Source organism: Leopardus geoffroyi, chromosome E1 (assembly GCF_018350155.1).
Source record: "Leopardus geoffroyi isolate Oge1 chromosome E1, O.geoffroyi_Oge1_pat1.0, whole genome shotgun sequence".
Taxonomy (NCBI): Eukaryota; Metazoa; Chordata; class Mammalia; order Carnivora; family Felidae; genus Leopardus; species Leopardus geoffroyi.
Genome location: NC_059330.1, coordinates 49,082,065 through 49,100,292, shown reverse-complemented (window position 1 = coordinate 49,100,292; position 18,228 = coordinate 49,082,065). Strand labels below are relative to the sequence as shown.

Genomic DNA, 18,228 nt, shown 5'->3' with positions numbered 1-18,228 from the left:
CTCTGTCCTCGGGTGCCAGCTAGTAGCCTCTGCTCTTCCCCTTTCCACACAGATGCAAATCAGTGGGCTCTTTTATACCTCTTTTGCTCCTTCCATACGGGACAGAAGGAAGAAGAGAACAGGATGAAGTACGTAGCGCTTCTCTGCGGGGGAAGCAGGTCCCTGGCCAACCGAAGGCAAGAGGAACAAATGATTCCAGCACCCCCACCTCCCAACCAATGCACGCCCCCACCACATCCGGGGCAGAGGCCAAGAGCGGGACAGGAAACTCGTGACCAGGGCAGACGAGAGACGTCCACTTGTAGAGGCTCGGAGGCGTCACCGGTGCCTTCACGGAAATGGCGCTTTACCTCCCCACCAGCCAAGAGTCCTCTTCCAAAACAGCCGCTCGTTCCAGAAGAGGGCCACTCTTCTTTGTGCTCAGGCCCCTAAAAGTCTACGATCCATTTCCTGGATGCTCAACGCTGCGAGCTCAAGAGTGTCCGAGTTTTGGTCCCCATACCATCTCCTTTGATTACGAGCCTTTTAGCTAACGAGCCCGCTGCTGGGCCCAGCTGTTTCTGGGGAGCAGTGGTTTTGAAGTGTGGGCTCCACTTAGCTGCCATTTAAGCCGAGCCAATTAGCTTAGCCTTTTGACTCCGCCGTGCCCCGCCTAACCCAAGTGTCGTCCTCCCGAGGCTTCGCCATATACGACTCACTCGTACACGCGTCCACTCGCATTCCCATTTGGCAACCACTCAGAAGGCAGCCTCTGATCGCAGCCAACATCAAAAGCCTGGTTTGTAAGATAAGATAATATGTGAAGTTCACTCAGATGCTTTCCCTGGTGTCCAAAGCAAACGCATAAATAAGATACAAGGAAATAAAAATAAATAAGGAAAAGAACCTGAGCCACCCCTCCGCATGAAACACGAGGGAAGCATCTTGTGCTGGTTCAGTGACACCCTGGGCGGAAGCTAATGTCGAGATGATCCCGACTGTTAGAGAGGGCTGCTCTGCGCAAACAGCCAAGACAGATGCCCTCACGCTGCAGACGAAGCTTCCACGCTTCTGGGCAGCCTCTAACACAGAAGCCGTGCTTAGGCGGCGAAGAACCTGCTGCTGGTGATGTTTTCCGCCTCCGCCCACCCCCACGGGCTGCATCTTCCCAGGCCTGATGCCCTAGAACGGTCCCCACAATCCTCTGTGCCCAACACTCCAAGGACTGGGCTTTAGGACTTCGCTGGCAGTCTGGCAGCTAACTTCCCCCCCAAAAAAAAAGAAAAGGAAAAGAAAAGAAAAGCAAGCAAGCAAGCAAGCAAGCTATTTCTTCTGAGAATGCAGGTTTCAGAGTAACAGGCTCATAAAACAGCCTTCTCAGAGGCCTACCATCAAGACCCAATCCCCAGCCATCTTTAACAGGGCTTTCTACTTAGCAGGAAAACAGAAGTCAGCAGTGGGCTGTGGGAGAAGGCAATGATTTCTTTGGAGCCCCTGCCAGCTCTGTACCTGTGGGCCCTGGCGCCCGGTTCCCTGAACAGCCAAGTGCAGGCCGGCCCTGCCCAACTTCTACTCGGCCCTCTTTGCAAAGGCCCCCAGGACTTAATTGGTCCTGTGGCAAATGAGACCATTGCTTCTCGGGCTTGTGTCTAATGAACTCCAACCTTCTGGAGTCTATTGAAGGCCGCCTGTGACCCCCTCTCCCCCTCCCCGGCCGGGTCCCCTCCCCAGCTCCCAGCGGGGCGGCCAGGCCCCACTCCCCAGCCCCCCACAGCCCCCCTGGCAGCCAGAGCCGGCCATTGTGACAGGGAGAAACAGCCAGGGTTCTTTTCACGCTTTATGGGGCGCTCCTATTCACTTGTTCAAGGAAATTTCAAAGGGGCCTGCTACCCTCTTATCCCCGCTAAGCTTCCCCAGAAGAACAATGGGCTGAAAGCGGTTCAGTTCAGCTTTTCATCCCCCACACATTTTATTTCTCGCCTGCTCCGTGCTCTCATCTGTGCGAGGCCCACAATTGGCAGAGCTCTGAAGAGGGGTCTAATCCCAGCCCTGGGAATCCCGGGTGACCCGCCCAGCACTGGGCAGATCACACACACCCAGGGCCAGCCGGCCAGAAAGCGGCTCGCACAGCCCGGGCCCTCACGCCAAGCCTGAGGAGAGCAGGAGGGCCCAGGGACCCCCAGCGCCTGGCAGCCTGAGACCCTCGGGAACAGCCTCCTCCCTCATCTGATGGGCTCTTGATCCGGAGACCTCTCTGTCCCCCACCGTAGGCAGCATGAGGCAAACCGCCCTGGACAAACATCTCCCCAGAGAGAAGGACCCCGCACTGCTGAGCAATTCGCTCCCAGTCGGTATGAACATGCCCAAGGGGGTACAGATGTGACGGCTGCATAGGATAGCCTGCCCACTTGGTTGGGAGAAGATTCAGACAGAGCACCTAACACTCCCGTGAAGAAGATCACACCCGGGCCGCCTGGGTGGCTCAGTCGGTTGAGTGTCCAACTCTTGGTTTCAGCTCAGGTCATGATCTCAAGGTTCGTGGGTTTGAGCCCCATATCCGGCTCTGAACTGGCAGCATGGAGCCTCCTTGGGAGTCTCTCTCTCTCTCTCTCTCTCTCTCTCTCTCTCTCTCTCTCTCTCCCCTTCCCCTGCTCACTCATTCTCTCTCTCAAAATAAATAAACTTTAAAAAAAAAAAAAAAGCTCAGACCCAACATGGAGGCCCCAGGTCTCCGAGCCTTCCAGGCACTTTCCCTTGGCCTTGGGGTCCTGGGTGCTCACCACCAATCCCAGACAGCTACACTGCAGGAGGGGTGGACAACACTGAGGTCCTGCCTCTTGGGACCCAGTGCCCCAAAAAGAAAGCTGCTCATCAAGGGCTTGCCCTTTGCTGTCTCTATATCCAAGTGGACTTTCCCGGCCCACACCCAGCCCCTGGCTACCTAGAACAGCCGGCTGGCCAAGGTAACTTCTCTGATCCCAGACAGGGGCTAGTGGGTGTTCCAAGTCCACAAGTGTCTTAGCTGAAGTGGGAAGGGAGAGAACTTTCAAGTCGTCTCTAAATAAAATTGAGAAAGTTCTTCTGGGAAAGCATTAAGGAAGTGGGGGGCAGTGTGCAGGGGAGAAATTGCAAATGTGCTCCCTCCTACCCCTCCTCCAACCCATTACAAAAGAAAGCAGTGTGATTCCCTCATAAATAAAAGAAACGCAAAGTGGCTCAAAGGTCTCATTATCAACTGGTCCTACTAACATCTCATGTTGGCCATTTACATGCTTGTGGGGAGGGGAGTAATAGGCAAAGAGCAAGGACCTATGTCTGGTCTGGATTTGAGCTCTGTCTTGCGGTGCCAGCATTGGGCCTTACTGTCCCATCTGTGAAAGTCACTCGTGACTGCCTGCCTTCCCGCGTGGGTCTTGTGAGGCTCAAACATGTGCGGGGACTACCCCACCAAGTTAGCTTACCATGTACCCAGAGTAACACCTCCATCCATGGTGGGGACTGAAATGCAGACAAGGACCAGGAAGCAAGCCAAAAACAGTCTCTAAGAAAACTAAACAGAGGCCTTTACAGTCTTAAGTGCATCTGACTTAGGAGATTCACTCAACCCCCTCGTTCAAATCCAACTTACTCTCGTTTTACTCAGAAAGTAAGGCCCCCATGCAATCCACAAATAAAAGCTAAAGGGGTAATGTTGCTAGAGGCGAGCACACACACAGGAGCAGCAAAATGACAGCGGGCAGCATGACCGAGAGAAAAAAGAATCGACTGTTTTTTCAAAAAGCCATTATGTGTGTACAGGGGCAGACAGCCTTACCTAACCTTGTACTCCAGGAGATACGACAGTAGAGCATGAAAACAGATCTTTGTATTAATTATCGGGATCAAGAAATAAATTATGCCTGGGGCGCCTGGGTGGCTCAGTCCCTGAAGCAACCGACTTCGGCTCAGGTCACGAGCTCGTGTTTTATGAGTTCGAGCCCCACGTCAGGCTCTGCTGACAGCAGCCTGGAGCCTGCTTCTGTCTCCCTCTGTCTCTGCTCCTTCCCTGCTCATGCTCTGTCTCTCTCAAAAATAAACAAACATTTAAAAAAATAATAATTAAAAAAAGAAGTGGGTAATGCCTAATACCATCCAACATAAACCAAAAACGTATTCTTTTAAGAACTACGGCGATCAAACGGTAATTGTTCTCAGGTGCAGAGACTAAAAGAGTTCAGTCAATATGAAAAACTAACTTCAGTGGAACCCCTCATTTCTCTATGTTGGATGGAAGACGTGTACCCTTATTCTATTTTTACTATTGCCAAAATACTCTTCTTTTATTAACACGGAACCTTTCCCCTGGTGGATCTCTCTCCCTTGACTAACAGGGGAATCTGAGACAACACAGTGAAAGCCGCTGGGGAAAATCAGTGGCAGAATCCCAAATCCACCAACCTCATCAACTTCTCTTCCAACTGGTTCCATGCCACAGGCCAACAAACAGGACACTGGCCAACGGAAACCAGGTGATTTCAAACAAACTGGAAGAATAGATGTCCAGTTTTAGGAAGCTAAAAGGAGAAAACTCTACACATGCCATGATACATGGCTCAGTGGGTTTGCCTTTCAAAACTGGTCCCTTGGCAAAAGAACTTCCTACTGCAAAATACTTGTGGGAAAGCCTTTGAAGACCATTTCTGGAGTGGTAGTTCTCAACTGGACGTTGGGTGAGCTCTTGGGGGAGTTTTGCCCAATCCCAGCCTCCACCTCTCTTGCCTCTCCTGAATCAGAACCTCAAAGGAGGGCAAGAGATGGGGACGCCCAGCTCAACACACACACACACACACACACACACACACACACACACACACACACACACACGAGACTCAGAATGGTTGCTCTCTACCCGGAGATCACCACTGCCTGACTTCAAATGACTTACAATGCATATTGTGACCCCCACCTGACGGCCTGCTGACATCATCAGACCTTCCACCCTAAGGACTTGGATTGTGGTTTAGAAAGCAAAGGAACAAACGCCAGGTGGGTGGGGGGCTGGGCAAAATAGGTGAAGAGGACGAAGAGGTACAAACTTCCAGTTTCGAAATAGGAAAGTCAGAGATGAAAAGTACGGTGAAGGGAATATCGTTAAGAACACTGTAGCAACATTGTATGGGGACAGGTGGTGACTACACTTACCGCGGTCAACACTGAGTAATGTATAGAATTGTCGAATCACTACGTTGCACACCTAAAACTAATGAAGCATTGTGTCAACTATTCTTCAAATTTTTTTTTTTTTTTTTAAAGGAACAAACTCTTAGTATGCCAAATGCAGCCATCTGCAAGAGATCCAAGATCAGACTCCGGAGAGAAGCCCTACTTCGGGGAAGAACCTGACGCGTAGCAGGCACCCCACCAACACTCAGTGAACTGAATCGTGTCCATTTGAACACACCTGTGAGGCAACATTACACCCAGTGGGCCTTCAGAGAGCGCTGGGCGTCTGACCCCCACCTTCAATGCCTTTCCCTTCAGGAACAATGCACACCTGCACACAAAGCTTTCTCATGCCACCCCATCTCCCGCCTGCTGGTTCCGCAGATGGGATTACCTGGGTTTCGAGACCAGCCAAGCACTTCTACCCAGGGAAGAAAGGAGGAATGGCAACCAGAAGATGGGTCTCTCAATTCAAGAAACCTCTGGAGAAGCATCTTAACCTTCTACCTTACTTTCGTTTTCTACCAACTTTCCTTTCAAGGCTCTAAGCTTGACTCCACCCAGGCTCCCACATCACCCCCCCCAAACCAGCACTGGCACACTCCCCTCCCGCCAAGCAAAGGTACACACACACACACACACACACACACACACACACACACACGGGGTTTGCAAAGCCAGCTGAGGATGGCTGGCTGAGGACTCTGCCCAGCTGGCCTGGTGAGTCACTGCCAACCGCATACATGATGGGGATAGCAGGATACTTACACACTACTGTCCGTCATGGACATGGAATCATCAGTCAGTGCATCGCTGGATATCTCGCTATCATTGGCGCTGGTAGCTGGCGCGAAGACATAGCCAGAACCTACGTGGTACGGATTAACAGGGTCGCTCCTCTTGAAGGACCTGCGGGGAAAGTACAACCGCAGTGCGTCACGGCTTCGCACCAGACACCCAGGTAACCAGGCAATCCGGGGACCCGCGAGGGCACGATCCCGTCATGTGCTCAGGCCAACCTGCTGCCCAGGGCCAGGCGCTCATCTGGGCAGACGGCAGGGGCCACTGGCTCGCCCTGGGGAGAAAGCAGGCCGGGATCCTGTGCTGTCAAGGGCAAGTCTGTCAGGGGTGACAGGAAGCCATAAGCAGCCCAGGGGCCCCTACCAAGTGCTAAATACACACTCAGATAGAGGAAGGAAAAGGGGAGGCTACTGAGTGAAAGAGGAGAATTAGTCCATACGGGTGAAGGGTCTTCTCCCTCCCCACCACCATACCCAAGCCTACACTGGAGGAACACAGTTCCAGAGCCCCCGAGAGGTCTTTTGCGTCCCAACTCCCTGTCTGGGGTCTGTTGGCGTAGTTGCAGGTTTCGAGCAACCAAAGGCCTGGCATAACCTTCTCATTTCAAGCTGGGTCCAGTACACTGGTCAGATGGGACAGAGACACTCAAGGCTTCCACCCCACCCGGAGCTGGGCCTCTGCCGCGCCCTCCCCCACCTGGGCAGCTAGGCTAAGGCTAAGACCAAGCCCCGCAGGATTAAAATGAGCAGCGCCGCTGTTTCAAAGGAAGGTCCAGGCCCCTCCTCCAGTGTCTCCTGCCCTTTGTTTCGGTGGCCTCAGCCTCCCCATTCTGCTCTCTTGATCTCCTCCCAGAACAACCAGTGTCCCTGTCCCCTGCTGGGCTGCATTCCTCTTGTGTCACCAGCAAGGGACATAGCGGGGAGGGTCGGTGGGGGGGGGGGGGGTGAGGAAGGGGCCACTGTGGTCCGTGAGCTGCAGGAAGGGGGGCCTGTCAAGCCTGAAGTTGCAAGAGGCCTCAATGACAAAGAGCCCAGCACACTCGACTGGGCCCACCCAGTCTAAGCCAACAGCAAAGAACTCAGCTGGGGGAGAAGCGGAAGGCCCAGAAGAGAGAACCTATTCCAGCAGGCCATTGCACAGGTCTCTAAAGATGGCCTTGGGGGCGGCACATGAAAGGGACTCGTGAAAGGTCAAAGCAGTCTCCACGCGTGATCACGGCACTCCTATTCACCAGTACGTGTGCAGCACTGTGCTGAGCTCTGGACTGACCCAGCCCGGGTCTCTGGTCTCCTGGCACAACAGGGCCTGGTCACAACAGGGGGCGCTGCCACTGGGGAGGCAGACTGCGTCATCACTGGCCCACAAAGAGGGGCACACCTTCACACACATCCTTTCAGCCCCAGCCCATGCTTGCAGCCACCTGGGGGGAGGAGGCGTTCTGGGCACAGGGGTGGTGGCCCTGCAGGACAGCAGCCTGTCCCCAGGTCAGAGCTGGGACTCGCCTGCATGACACAGATCTGTTTGGCTCTCACCCAAACCCTTCCTGCCTCCCAATACAAAGACCGGCCTCAACAGTTCAAAAAGTTCTAGCAGCATGAGTGACCCAGGCCGGGCCCCCAGGTTGGACCGATGGAGCGAAGGAGGGTCGGGTGTGGGCAGGGAGTTGTGGCCACAGTCTGGTGTGAGGGAGTCAACGGGGGCAGCTGGGATGGGAAAGACGTGGAAGGGTCAGGGCCCTGTCGTTAAGGCCTGCCCTCCAGCTCGAGTGATACCACGAACAAGGAAAGTTACATCCAGGGGCGCCTGGGGGGCTCAGTCAGTTAAGCGTCCGACTTCGGCTCAGGTCGTGATCTCGCAGTGGGTGAGTTCGAGCCCTGCGTCGGGCTCTGTGCCGACAGCTCGGAGCCTGGAGCCGGCTTCTGATTCTGTGTCTCGCTCTCTCTCTGCCCCTCCCCTGCTCATGCTTGGTATCTCTCTGTCTCTCAGTAATAAACATTTAAAAAAGAAAGAAAGAAAAAAGAAAAGTGACATCCAGAGTCCTAACACGTTAGAGCCAGAACGAACCTCTAGCAGAGAGGACCTAGGCCAAGCCCCTCAGTTTAGAAATGTGACTAAAAACCAAGCATCTCCACAGACGGCACGGTTAGTCCAGGCGGGCCCTTGTTTTTGGCGCGGCTGTGTGCCCAGCACACAGTAGGTGCTCAAGGAACGTCCGCGGCCCCGGCGTCATGCAGCCTCACGACCGTGGCAGGAGGCGCGGAGCCCCAGGTGGGGGCCAAAAGCCTGGTCGGAGGCCACCTGGCTGGAGACCTGGCCACACAGGGAGCCCACATCCAGACTCCCACAGGTGCTCAACATCAGCAGGGACCATCTTAGAAATGGCAGGTGGGTACAGAACGAACCAGAAAGCACACATGAGGAATGTCACCCTTGAATCTGCTGAATACCTTGGACCAAGGGATGGTCCACTGAACGGGCACTGGGACACTAGCCCTGTCCTCGGATCTGTAGAGGGCAAGGAGTCTCAGGATATCCCCCCAGGATATGCCAGGCTAACTAAATAAGAAGGGAAGGTCCTCCGGCCTCAGAGCTGGTCCTGCGTCAATATGGGACTTCCAGACACCAGGGCTGGAGAGAGAGAAGCGGTGGGAGCAGAGGAGAGGCAGATGACTTTTCCTGGGGAAGAGACGGGATGAGGAGGATTCAGTAACAATCCTCGGAGGCAGAGGATGGCTGTGTTGGCATCGCCACTAATGGCAGAGCAAGAGGAGACGGGGCTCTTAAGTCAGAACGAAGAAAGTGCTGCCCGCTGGTCCGAGCGGACCCATGGATGTTACGGAATCACCCGAGTCTTGAAAACCGTCCCAAGTACCCAGCTCTCCGGGGGCCCGGACGGGGTTACTGCCTCGAAGCAGGATGAACGAACGAGAGGAAAGTCTCCAGGGTCCCTTCCTGGCTTCAGAAGCCCGGGGCAGGTAAGCGCTCTCAGCCCTGGACAGGGAACAGGAGTGGAGAGGCGAGAACCGCTGCTGGCTCAGCCCCCCGGCCGGCAGGTGACCACAGTCACGTCACCGCCTCCACTGACGTGGGGTCTCTACCGAAGAAGCACACGGGTCAGACTTGGCCAGCGGCACCAAGTTCTTGCGTTCTCTGAAGACTCCAGAGCGCTGTGATTTGGGGAGATGGTAGTCCCACTCCAAAAACCCAACCGCCAACGAAAACAGAGCTGCCGCAACTCTCCTGCAGGGTTTGTGGTGACTTTTCCTTTTTTCAATTTTATTTGTTTTAATTTACGTCCAAATTGGCTAGCGTATGGTGCAACAACGATTTGATGGTGACGTCTAACCACGCGGCGCTGGTGTGTTTGCACGCTGGATGCCTGTCCTGTGCAACCAGACTGTAAACTCCATGAGGGCAAGGACCGGATCGGTCTTCTCTGCGGGCGGCCCCTCAGTGGCGGGGGGCGGTGGAGCGTGGCAGGCGCTCTAGACTTTGCTGAACCTCCTTAAAAGACCTGGGACCATCCTGTGGGTGGCTGGAAAATTCTTTTAGTCTAAGAGACATCAGTACAAGATCAGGAGAGCCCAGATAGCCCGAAAGAGCATCCGGACCCTCTCTACCCCTCCAGTGCTGCCATCTCTGTGGTATCAACGCACTGACAAGGTCCTGAATTCAACCTCTGCACGAAGTAAAAGAACTCACTAGAAATCCCTCCCTCCCCGACTAAGAAGACAGCAGACTCCAATCCGTGTGTGTGTGCGCACGGCCTCGCGCTCACCAGAGTGGATCACAAGACACACGGATCCCTAAAGAAACTCGTCCTCCGTCACTTCCAAAACAGAGGGCTCCCGTGTGACCCATACTTAAGAACAGAATACACCGCTCTCAGCTCACTTGGCGGCAATAAAGTATTTGGGTTTTCCTACGATCGTGACAGAGGAAGGAGGGCAAAGCAGAGGAAGGGGCCGGGTTGTGGAGGAGAGAGAGACGGAAACTCCATTTTTAAGAACCCAGAACTTTGTCAGAATTGCCACCTAATTTTAAGAACACGGATTAGAGCTCTTTTCTCGTATCTTAAAAAACAGGAAAGAAACTCAACCACGCTACAGTAATTGTACCCAGATGCTTTATTTCTCCGGTGCTCCCACAGTTGCTGCAAGGATTTTAAATTCCTACAGAGAGTGGGGGCCTATGTGGCAGACTTCGCACCGGGCGTGCGTCCATGGACCCCCAAGTGCTGTCAGGGAGCAGAAGTCCTGGGACCTTAAGGGGAGGGAAACTGCTGGCCTTTTCTCCCCGGCTTATTCTTTTTTTTTTTTTAATTTTTTTTTCTTAATGTTTTTTTAAATTTATTTTTGAGACAGAGAGAGACAGAGCATGAGCAGGGAAGGGGCAGAGAGAGAGGGAGACACAGAATCGGAAGCAGGCTCCAGGCTCTGAGCCATCAGCACAGAGCCCGATGCAGGGGTCGAACTCACAGACTGTGAGATCATGACCTGAGCGGAAGTCGGACGCTCAACCGACTGAGCCACCCAGGCGCCCCTCCCCAGCTTATTCTTTTTTTTTTTAAATTTTTTTTTTTCAACGTTTATTTATTTTTGGGACAGAGAGAGACAGAGCATGAACGGGGGAGGGGCAGAGAGAGGGAGACACAGAATCGGAAACAGGCTCCAGGCTCTGAGCCATCAGCCCAGAGCCCGACGCGGGGCTCGAACTCACGGACCGCGAGATCGTGACCTGGCTGAAGTCGGACGCTTAACCGACTGCGCCACCTAGGCGCCCCACCCCAGCTTATTCTTATCTCTTATCTCCATGAAGGTGCTGTGGCCCCGCCGCACCGCCCCCCCCCCCCCCCAGCACACCAGTGCACAACAGACCTGACCTTTGGGATCTCCCTCCGGATCCCCCCCACCACCACCAAAACAATGCAACTTAACAAGTATTTGCTTCTAAAAGCTGTGCCCTAGGACAGTGTACTTACAAAGTCACTGCCCAAAAGGCAACCCTCTCTTCAAGAAGCATTTTCTAAGGCAAGATCAAGAGGGCGTTCAGGGAGGGGTCTGGCACTCGTGTGGCACTGAGCGCCAGAGCCATTAGACAGGCAAACTTTCACCAGTGAGTCTCGGCACACTGCCTCCACCAGAGGCTCCGTCCTCTAACCGGGGGCTCCTGCCTCTAGCGTATCTTTCCTATGGCATCAGTTTCTTTGATAATTGCAGCCAAGCTGGATGCCGGTGGCTTCGCAGGCCTCATCGGTGAGTTCTTTCAGAGAACAGGAAGCACTTGGAGCCAGCAGAGGGCCATCTGCTGGGCCCGACTTATCTCAAGGGAGGCCGGAGGAGAGCCGCCAGGCACCCGAGGACGGCACCAGGGCCAGGGCAGACTGGGAAGGGCACAGGGAGCACTCTGTGAGCCCAGCACTGTCTCCTTCCCAAAATAAATGCTGGGCTGAGCTCCTAATCCCACAGCCCCTCCACACACACACACACACACCTCAGCGTTCTGTGGATATGTCTGTGTGCTGGGGTTTTACACGTGCTCTACCAACGGGTCACTCTTGCTCTAAGTTATTTATAGAGACCATCAAAAGCCCAGGCATCCCACTCAAGCACCCACAAACCAGAGTCCTTCCCTCCGAGGATAATTCCTGCTCTTCCGTTCCAACTATTTATATTAAACCTGACACCAGATCAGTAAGGACACAAACAAGTCGTTACAAATGAGGCTCCTCTGAGCGCCCAAGGAGAACGCGGGGCTTGGAAGGCTCCCAGCTGCCGGGGCTGCTCCTCAACAGCTGATGGGGACCCTCAGCAGGACTCCCGGTCTCTGTTTCATTCACGTTACTAACTTATGAAGCCCATCTCCGAAGCCCCGTAGCTCGCTCGATGAGTGAGTGCACTGCAAGGGGGGGCAGATCTGGAAGAGTGGGAAAGGATCCCCCATCCCAGTAACGGGCTGAAAAGACAGACTTAAGCTCAACAGGTAGAGGAAGGTGAGGCCCGGGAAGGGGAACCACTCTCAAACTTGACAGTGACTTCGGGCTGGAGGCCGGGACTCACTCTCTGAAAGGGACATCCTAACCTGGTTGCCCTTCTCACACATGTACTCATCATCGGGATTAAATTATACTAGTTCTAATGCTTCACGACTATTCAGAACGTTTCCCTTTACAAAGGGCTCCCAGGTCTATTGTTTTGATCCCATAAGAGCAACCTAGCACATGAACAGGACGGATGGTGCCAGTCACTGCACAGAAGGACACATGGGGTTCATAAGACTTCAGCCCAGGTAAGCAGGCAGTGGACAGGGCTGGGACCCAGGCCTTGGAAGAATTTGGGACACCGCCCAATACGTCATAGGCACGCCTGAATATCTCGTATGTGAAAATGAAATCGGATGGCTCTTCAGTTCTCTGTGACGATGCCCGGTTAAGACATACGGGCTTCATGTAGTCCAGGTAAAAAACTTCATTCCAACCCAACGCTGGGAGAAAGCACACACAAATAGAGCCTGGAAACTCCAGGGGTGGATGAAAAGGTGTCATCTATAGATCAACGATGCCAGGGGTTCACAACCAAGAAGGCAAGCCCTGGCAACACAAAGGATCTTTGGCCGCTGCCCCTGGGGATCTAAAAAGCTTCACAAGAGTAATCTCCAGAAAGTTTAATCCTGGTGATATCCCACTGGAGGGCTCTGGAAAGGGGAGGGGCACAGCGAGGCTGGGTCTCTACTGCCCACCCACAAAGGGGAGGGGTCACAAAGGGTCCTGCTTGGGAGCATTTTCTTAGGGTGAAAAGTCCCAAGCCACCAAACCAGGTGCAGTTTACAAAGGGGGCATTCTGGGTCCTGACTCGGGCAGACACAGAAGCTCCACTGTTGGAAAGCCCCTGGAGAAGCAGCCTTACCACAGGGCTTAAGTAGTCTCAGCTTCAGCTGCCAAACTGGAGGGCAAGGAGGCCAGCAGAGATTTACCAGAATGTCCGCCTAACGGAACGGGGCAGTAACAGGTGCCCAGTGACTGCCCAGCCACAGGCGCCAGACCTAGTATCTTCCCTTCAAACAACCTGAAACCATAAGCTTAAAGACGCTGCAACAACTCCTTTCACGTGATCCCATGCTTCGTTTCAGAAGCCAATCCAGAGCTACTTAGGTGTAGACCAGATGTCTGAGTGTGAGTAAACTCGCTCTCAGGGCTGTAGGAGCGCCCTCTGGTGGCTGGAGAACAAGCTCTTCGCTCCCAATGGAAAGTCAAAAAGCTCTTGGCCACCCCCTAAGTCACTGCTTCTAGGCTCGGACATCACTATCCTGCCCCCTCGTACTATCGCTTTTGACACTGAAGGCCCCTCTCTACAGGGAGAGGGCCATCTCCACGGAGGCAGCCACCAGATCACATCCCCGGTTCCAAACACACGAAGAAATACACAACGGAGAGCAAGATAAACCATTCAGGTAGCTATCGAGTGCCCACCGCCCCTTCCACGGCACGCCAAGGGCAACGACCTCAAAGAAAAAGGCTCGTTCTGGAGAGCTGGAAGGGGAGAGAGGGACAGACACAGAAAGACTCATTCTAACGGGAGGTCTGAAGTTGCTGGCAAAGGTCAAGAATCTTAAGACTTGGCCATTCTCCTTCTGTAAAGGGCTGTTGATCTTTGAAGCCTCTAAAAGGGACAGTACTCCAGGGCCCCGTCCTCTCCGCCCAAGACTCTTCTCCGCCAGCACCAAGCAACACAACGATCAGCTGAGGTCTGACCCTTGGGCTGCAAGCATTTAAAACCTAGATTCATATACCAGCGGGCTCCAAAGCTAAGGGTCCTTTTATTCAGGGAAGTCACAGGACCTTGCCTAGTTAGGATAGGTTTCCTGGCGGGTACATACCTAATTCTCCAAAGAGAACCACAGCCAGAGTTGTTAAGCCAACTGCTGGCTCTTATCTTAACAGAAAAGTTCCAAAGACCCCACTTACCCCCATGTCCGATGGGTGCACACGCTATTTCCCGGGCCTCCACGACCCAGCTGCCTCCCCAACCACATTAATTCCACTCTCTACTGATTAGTGGTGAGTGACCCCTTCCAAAAGTGGTGTTTAGTGTATTTGGTGACTCAGAGGCATCAAAAGCTGCTGTCCTCTCCCTCTCTCCCTCTTTCTCTCTCTCCCTTCTAAGACTGGCCCAGGATAATAAGTAACCCGCATTAATGAACACTGCTTGCCCCTGTTTGAAGTTAGCCCTGGAAGACTGCAGGTATGCAGCTGTGGGAGCACACTCTTCCCCACTTTAAACAACGAAAAGCCAAGATCAAAGGGTTCGTGGCCAGCGGTCCTAGCTCTCAACAGACCTTTGTCGGCCTCAGCGGCACATCCGTCCAACCATCCACCCCACTTAACTCCAAACATCTGCAAAGTCCGTGCCCTCCTCCAGCCCCGGCCCCCTCCCCTGCCCAGGTCTTACCTGTATCCATTTTCAACGGTCTCCGCGGACCTCGCGTTGGCTGTAGCCCTCAGGGTTTTGCTGGACAAGCCCACCACGGTGGGTGACAGTTTGCACTTGAAGTCGGCACAAGCCCACTCCTCTTCCTCATTCAAGGTGGGGAGGTAGCCACACACGACCTTTAGACTCCCCAGGCCCCCGTTACTCATGTAAGCTGTGTTTTCTCCCCCACTCCTCACATATTCGAGGTATATATCAGAAGTCAAAAACATCTGGTAGGCATTTTCCTCCATCACCGACTGGATCTCAGTCTGGGCCTGGTCGAACATGATGGAGTCAATCTGCTGCTTCCTGATGCCATCTCTAATGTAGGTCTTGGTGGCAGGCTTCAGCTGCTTGGAGACGATGCTGTTGTTCTCGATGTACCTTTTGTAGATCGCTTTGGCTACTCGTAAAGTTTTGGTATCCTTCAGATTCATCTGCCTGAACCCATTGCAGGCAAACCAGAAGTCCAAGGTATCCACGCATTTGTCCCTCTCCAGGAAAGTGCGGAAGAGATAAGCACCGTCTTGATCGCCCAACAAATAGTGCAAAGACTTGGTCCACCTGGTCAGAGGGGAGTCCGGGGATGCCCGCCCCTCAGGCTCTCCCAGCCCACCCTCGTTCCGCCTGGCGTTGGAGGAGACAGGCATGGGTTTGGTGACCTGGCCCTTTCCCACCCCGGGCTGGCACGGTGGGGTCTCCCCTTCTTCCCCCGGAACGGGGGGCCGGGGGGCATCCTCGTGGAAGCTGCTGCTGGGGTCTGGGAGGCGAGTCACCAGCACAGCACTGCTCATGGCGAGGGAGCTCTGCGCACGGAGTTCGGGAATTGTTCTCTTCCCCCAGCTCCTGTCAGCGATCAGCGTGGTCTCTCTTTCTCTCTCAAGTCAGCAGGGGCTCATCTGAGCCTCCTTTCTGGAAAGAAAAGGAAGGGGGGAGGTAGGGAGAGAGAAAGGGGTATTGATCTAATCAAAACCAGATCTACCCAACATCAAAGCAAGAAAGTAAACAGGCTTTTCAACTCCTCAAATTCAAATCAAGCAACCCAGCTATCTGCGAGGTGCTCATCTAAAGTATCCGACGCTGCTTTTTCAAAGGCGAAATCTGAGCTCCCAGCACGTTTTGGGAGGGGGAGGGCGGGGAAGGTGAGCTGTGAGCTCGGAGGGTGGGAGCTGGGGGTGGGGGCTGGAAGGTGTAAGACCGAGCCTTCCAAGAACCCACTCGGCCTGGGCGCACGCAGTGCTGTCTGGGCTCCGCTACCCACCCCCCCCCCCCACACCCCCGTCAGCATCAACTCCAAAGACGCGCACCCCGAGCCGCCGGGCTGTGTGCAGGTGAAACCAATTTCGGTAAATTTCCCCACTCGGCTCTCCGCACAGATAACTCGAGCTCCAAACGTGCCCTTCCCCGGCATCTGGTTCCCATTCCCCCCACCCACCCCTTCCCTCTGCGCTCCCCCTTCCCACTCCTTAAAAATTCAGAAGATCCTCGACCGAGAAAGAAGCCCGCCCAGCAAGGGGCGGAATGGGCTCCCAGCTGGAAAACGCCCCCCTCCACCCAGATGTAAATGTTCGCTGCGCCCCCGCCTCCCGCCAAGAATCCGGCTCAGTCTACACCTCTGTGTTCCCCGTTCGCCAGACAGAACCAGAAATCAACTCATTCAGGCACGACTTTGATCTCCAAACTTTGCGAGAGAGCAGAGAAGCCTCAAGACCTGCCGCCCCCTACGCCCCCCACTTCCGCCCCCAGCTCCCCTCCCGGAGCCACAAACCCTACAAAACCGGATCAGAAACCGTCTCACGCTACCATTGCCTCTGCCAAGAATCCCAAACTCTACTGACCTCGAGCCTGTCTTTTTTCCAAAAGAAAAAAGTCTTATCTAACCATTAAACAAACCGCTTTCCCTAGCACTGGAAGGATCAAACTAAGGAGGGCAGGGGCGAGCCGGGGGGGATGGGGCGCGACCCCGAACCAGGGGCCCCAGGCCGCCGGGCTGGGCAGCTCCGCCGGCGGAGTGGCGGGGCCGCCGGTAGCGCCGCGCTGCCGGGGCGGAGGGAAGGTGGGGCGGCCCCGTTACCTGGAAGACGAAGGCGGCCCGAGGCCGGGCTCTCATCTCCGCGGAGCCCCACCGGCCCGCCCCCCCCCCTCCCCGGCCCAAATCCAACCGAACGCTTCCAGAGCCCCGGCGAGCGGGCCGCGGAGCGCGGGGCAGGAGCCCCGGGAGGCGCTCGCGGCACCCCGAGCCCGGGTCGGTCCCCGGCGCCGCCGCTCGCAGAGACGCCCGCAGAAAAGGCACGGAAAGCAGCAGCCTAGTCCAGAAATGGCGACGCGCGGAGTCTCTGCCTCTCGGCAAAAGGGGCCGGGGCGGCCGGGGGCGCGGGGCCCGGGCGGGGAGGAGGGACGCGGGGGACGCGGGCGCCCCGGGCTCGGGCCGCTCCTGCGCGCAGACTGAGCCCGGGCCAGCGCTCGGGGCCCCTAAGCGCGGACCAGCGGCCGGGAAGGGAGGAGGGGAGGAGGGGAGGGGGGAGAGAGGCGGGAGGGGAGGAGGGGGCGGAGGGAGAGGGGGGGGGGGTTGGGAGGGGGCGGGGGAGGGCAAGCGGGGGGCGCCGCCACCCTTTCATCCCACCTTCCAAAGGCACTCCCGCGCACACTCACACCCCGACTCACATCCATAACAACGCCTGCGACGCGACCCCCGGGGGGGATCTGCCCCCTCTCCGCCCCCGCCGCAGCCGCCACTTGCAGAAGTCTCTCGGCCGGGCCCCCCGCCACCCGCTGGGGAGGGGGCCCGGGCGCAGGGCGCGCGGGGCGGCCCGGCCAAGCCCCCCGGAGCGCTGGGCGCCGGGCCCACCGCTCCCCTCCGCGCCAGCCCGGAGAGCGCCCCGAAATAGCCGGCCTGCCAACTTCAAAGGGCCGCCGGCACATCAAAGCGCGCGGGCCGCCCGGCCGCCGCGGCCTCGGCACTCACCATTGATCCGCGCGCGCGCTCCGCGGCGAGACCTCGCAGGCGCCCCGGGCAGGGCCCCGGCCCCGGCCCCCGGATCGGCTCGCAGCGGCGGCCCCGGGCCCCCCCGGGCCGGTCCCGGCGTCGGGGAACATCGGGAGTCGCGCGGCAGGGGAGGGGGGTGCGGGGAAACAACAATCCCGGGATTAGAGCAAGATCCACCGGGAGGGAGGGTGAAGCGGCGCGCTCCGCCGCCCCTTTTATGCAAAAGACCCGAGTGGGCCTCCGCCCCCGCCGCGGCCGCCCCCGGCCCCTCCGGCCCCCGCCCGGCCCGGCTTTCAACACAGGTCCTGTTTCCAGCAGTCACTCCGCGCACCAAATGTCCTCCGGGCGCTTCCAACAAAAACTGCGCTGTGGATTTAACTGTGCACTTCAAAGGCGCGAGCCGAGCGCACGGTCCTGAAAGGGAGGTACGCGCCGGCCGCGCCCCGGGCCGCCCCCCCCGTGCCCCGGCCGCCCCTCCCCAGGGCCGTCCGGCTCGCACCACCCCACCGAGCACGGGCTCGGCCCGGTCGGACCCCCTCCCGTCCCCGGCGCCCGCGACGCGGCTCGGCGCGACCTCGCCCCCCGTCCAAGGGGGGCTTTCTTTGAAGCGGCTCCGCTGGGGCCGCGCCTCCACCCCCACCTTTTACAGCAGGGCTTTCCGCGGGGGAGACGGGCGCCTCGGACGCCGGGCGGCCGCGAAGTCCATTGCTGTGAAGGGTTATTTTTATTTCCCGGCTCTCGGGTTGTTACTGAGTTGCCAGGACCTTATCAAAGCGCAGCCGGCTCCAGCCG

The 18,228-nt window shown here is 56.3% G+C and overlaps 2 protein-coding genes across 2 annotated transcripts in view; both read right to left on the bottom strand.

Annotated features, from left to right (window-relative positions):
- Window positions 1–15,244, bottom strand: part of AXIN2 (axin 2) — a 29,592-nt gene extending 14,348 nt beyond the window's left edge. Inside the window, exons 1-2 of the mRNA XM_045489515.1 lie at window positions 14,430–15,244; window positions 5,950–6,090 (exon numbers count right to left, since the gene is read on the bottom strand). Of these exons, the coding sequence (XP_045345471.1) occupies window positions 5,950–6,090; window positions 14,430–15,244 (956 nt within the window). The remainder of the gene's footprint in view (window positions 1–5,949; window positions 6,091–14,429) is intronic.
- Window positions 15,245–15,256: 12 nt separating this feature from the next.
- Window positions 15,257–18,228, bottom strand: part of CEP112 (centrosomal protein 112) — a 468,148-nt gene continuing 465,176 nt past the window's right edge. Inside the window, exon 28 of the transcript XR_006715132.1 lies at window positions 15,257–15,362. The gene's annotated coding sequence lies outside the window, so the exon portion shown is untranslated. The remainder of the gene's footprint in view (window positions 15,363–18,228) is intronic.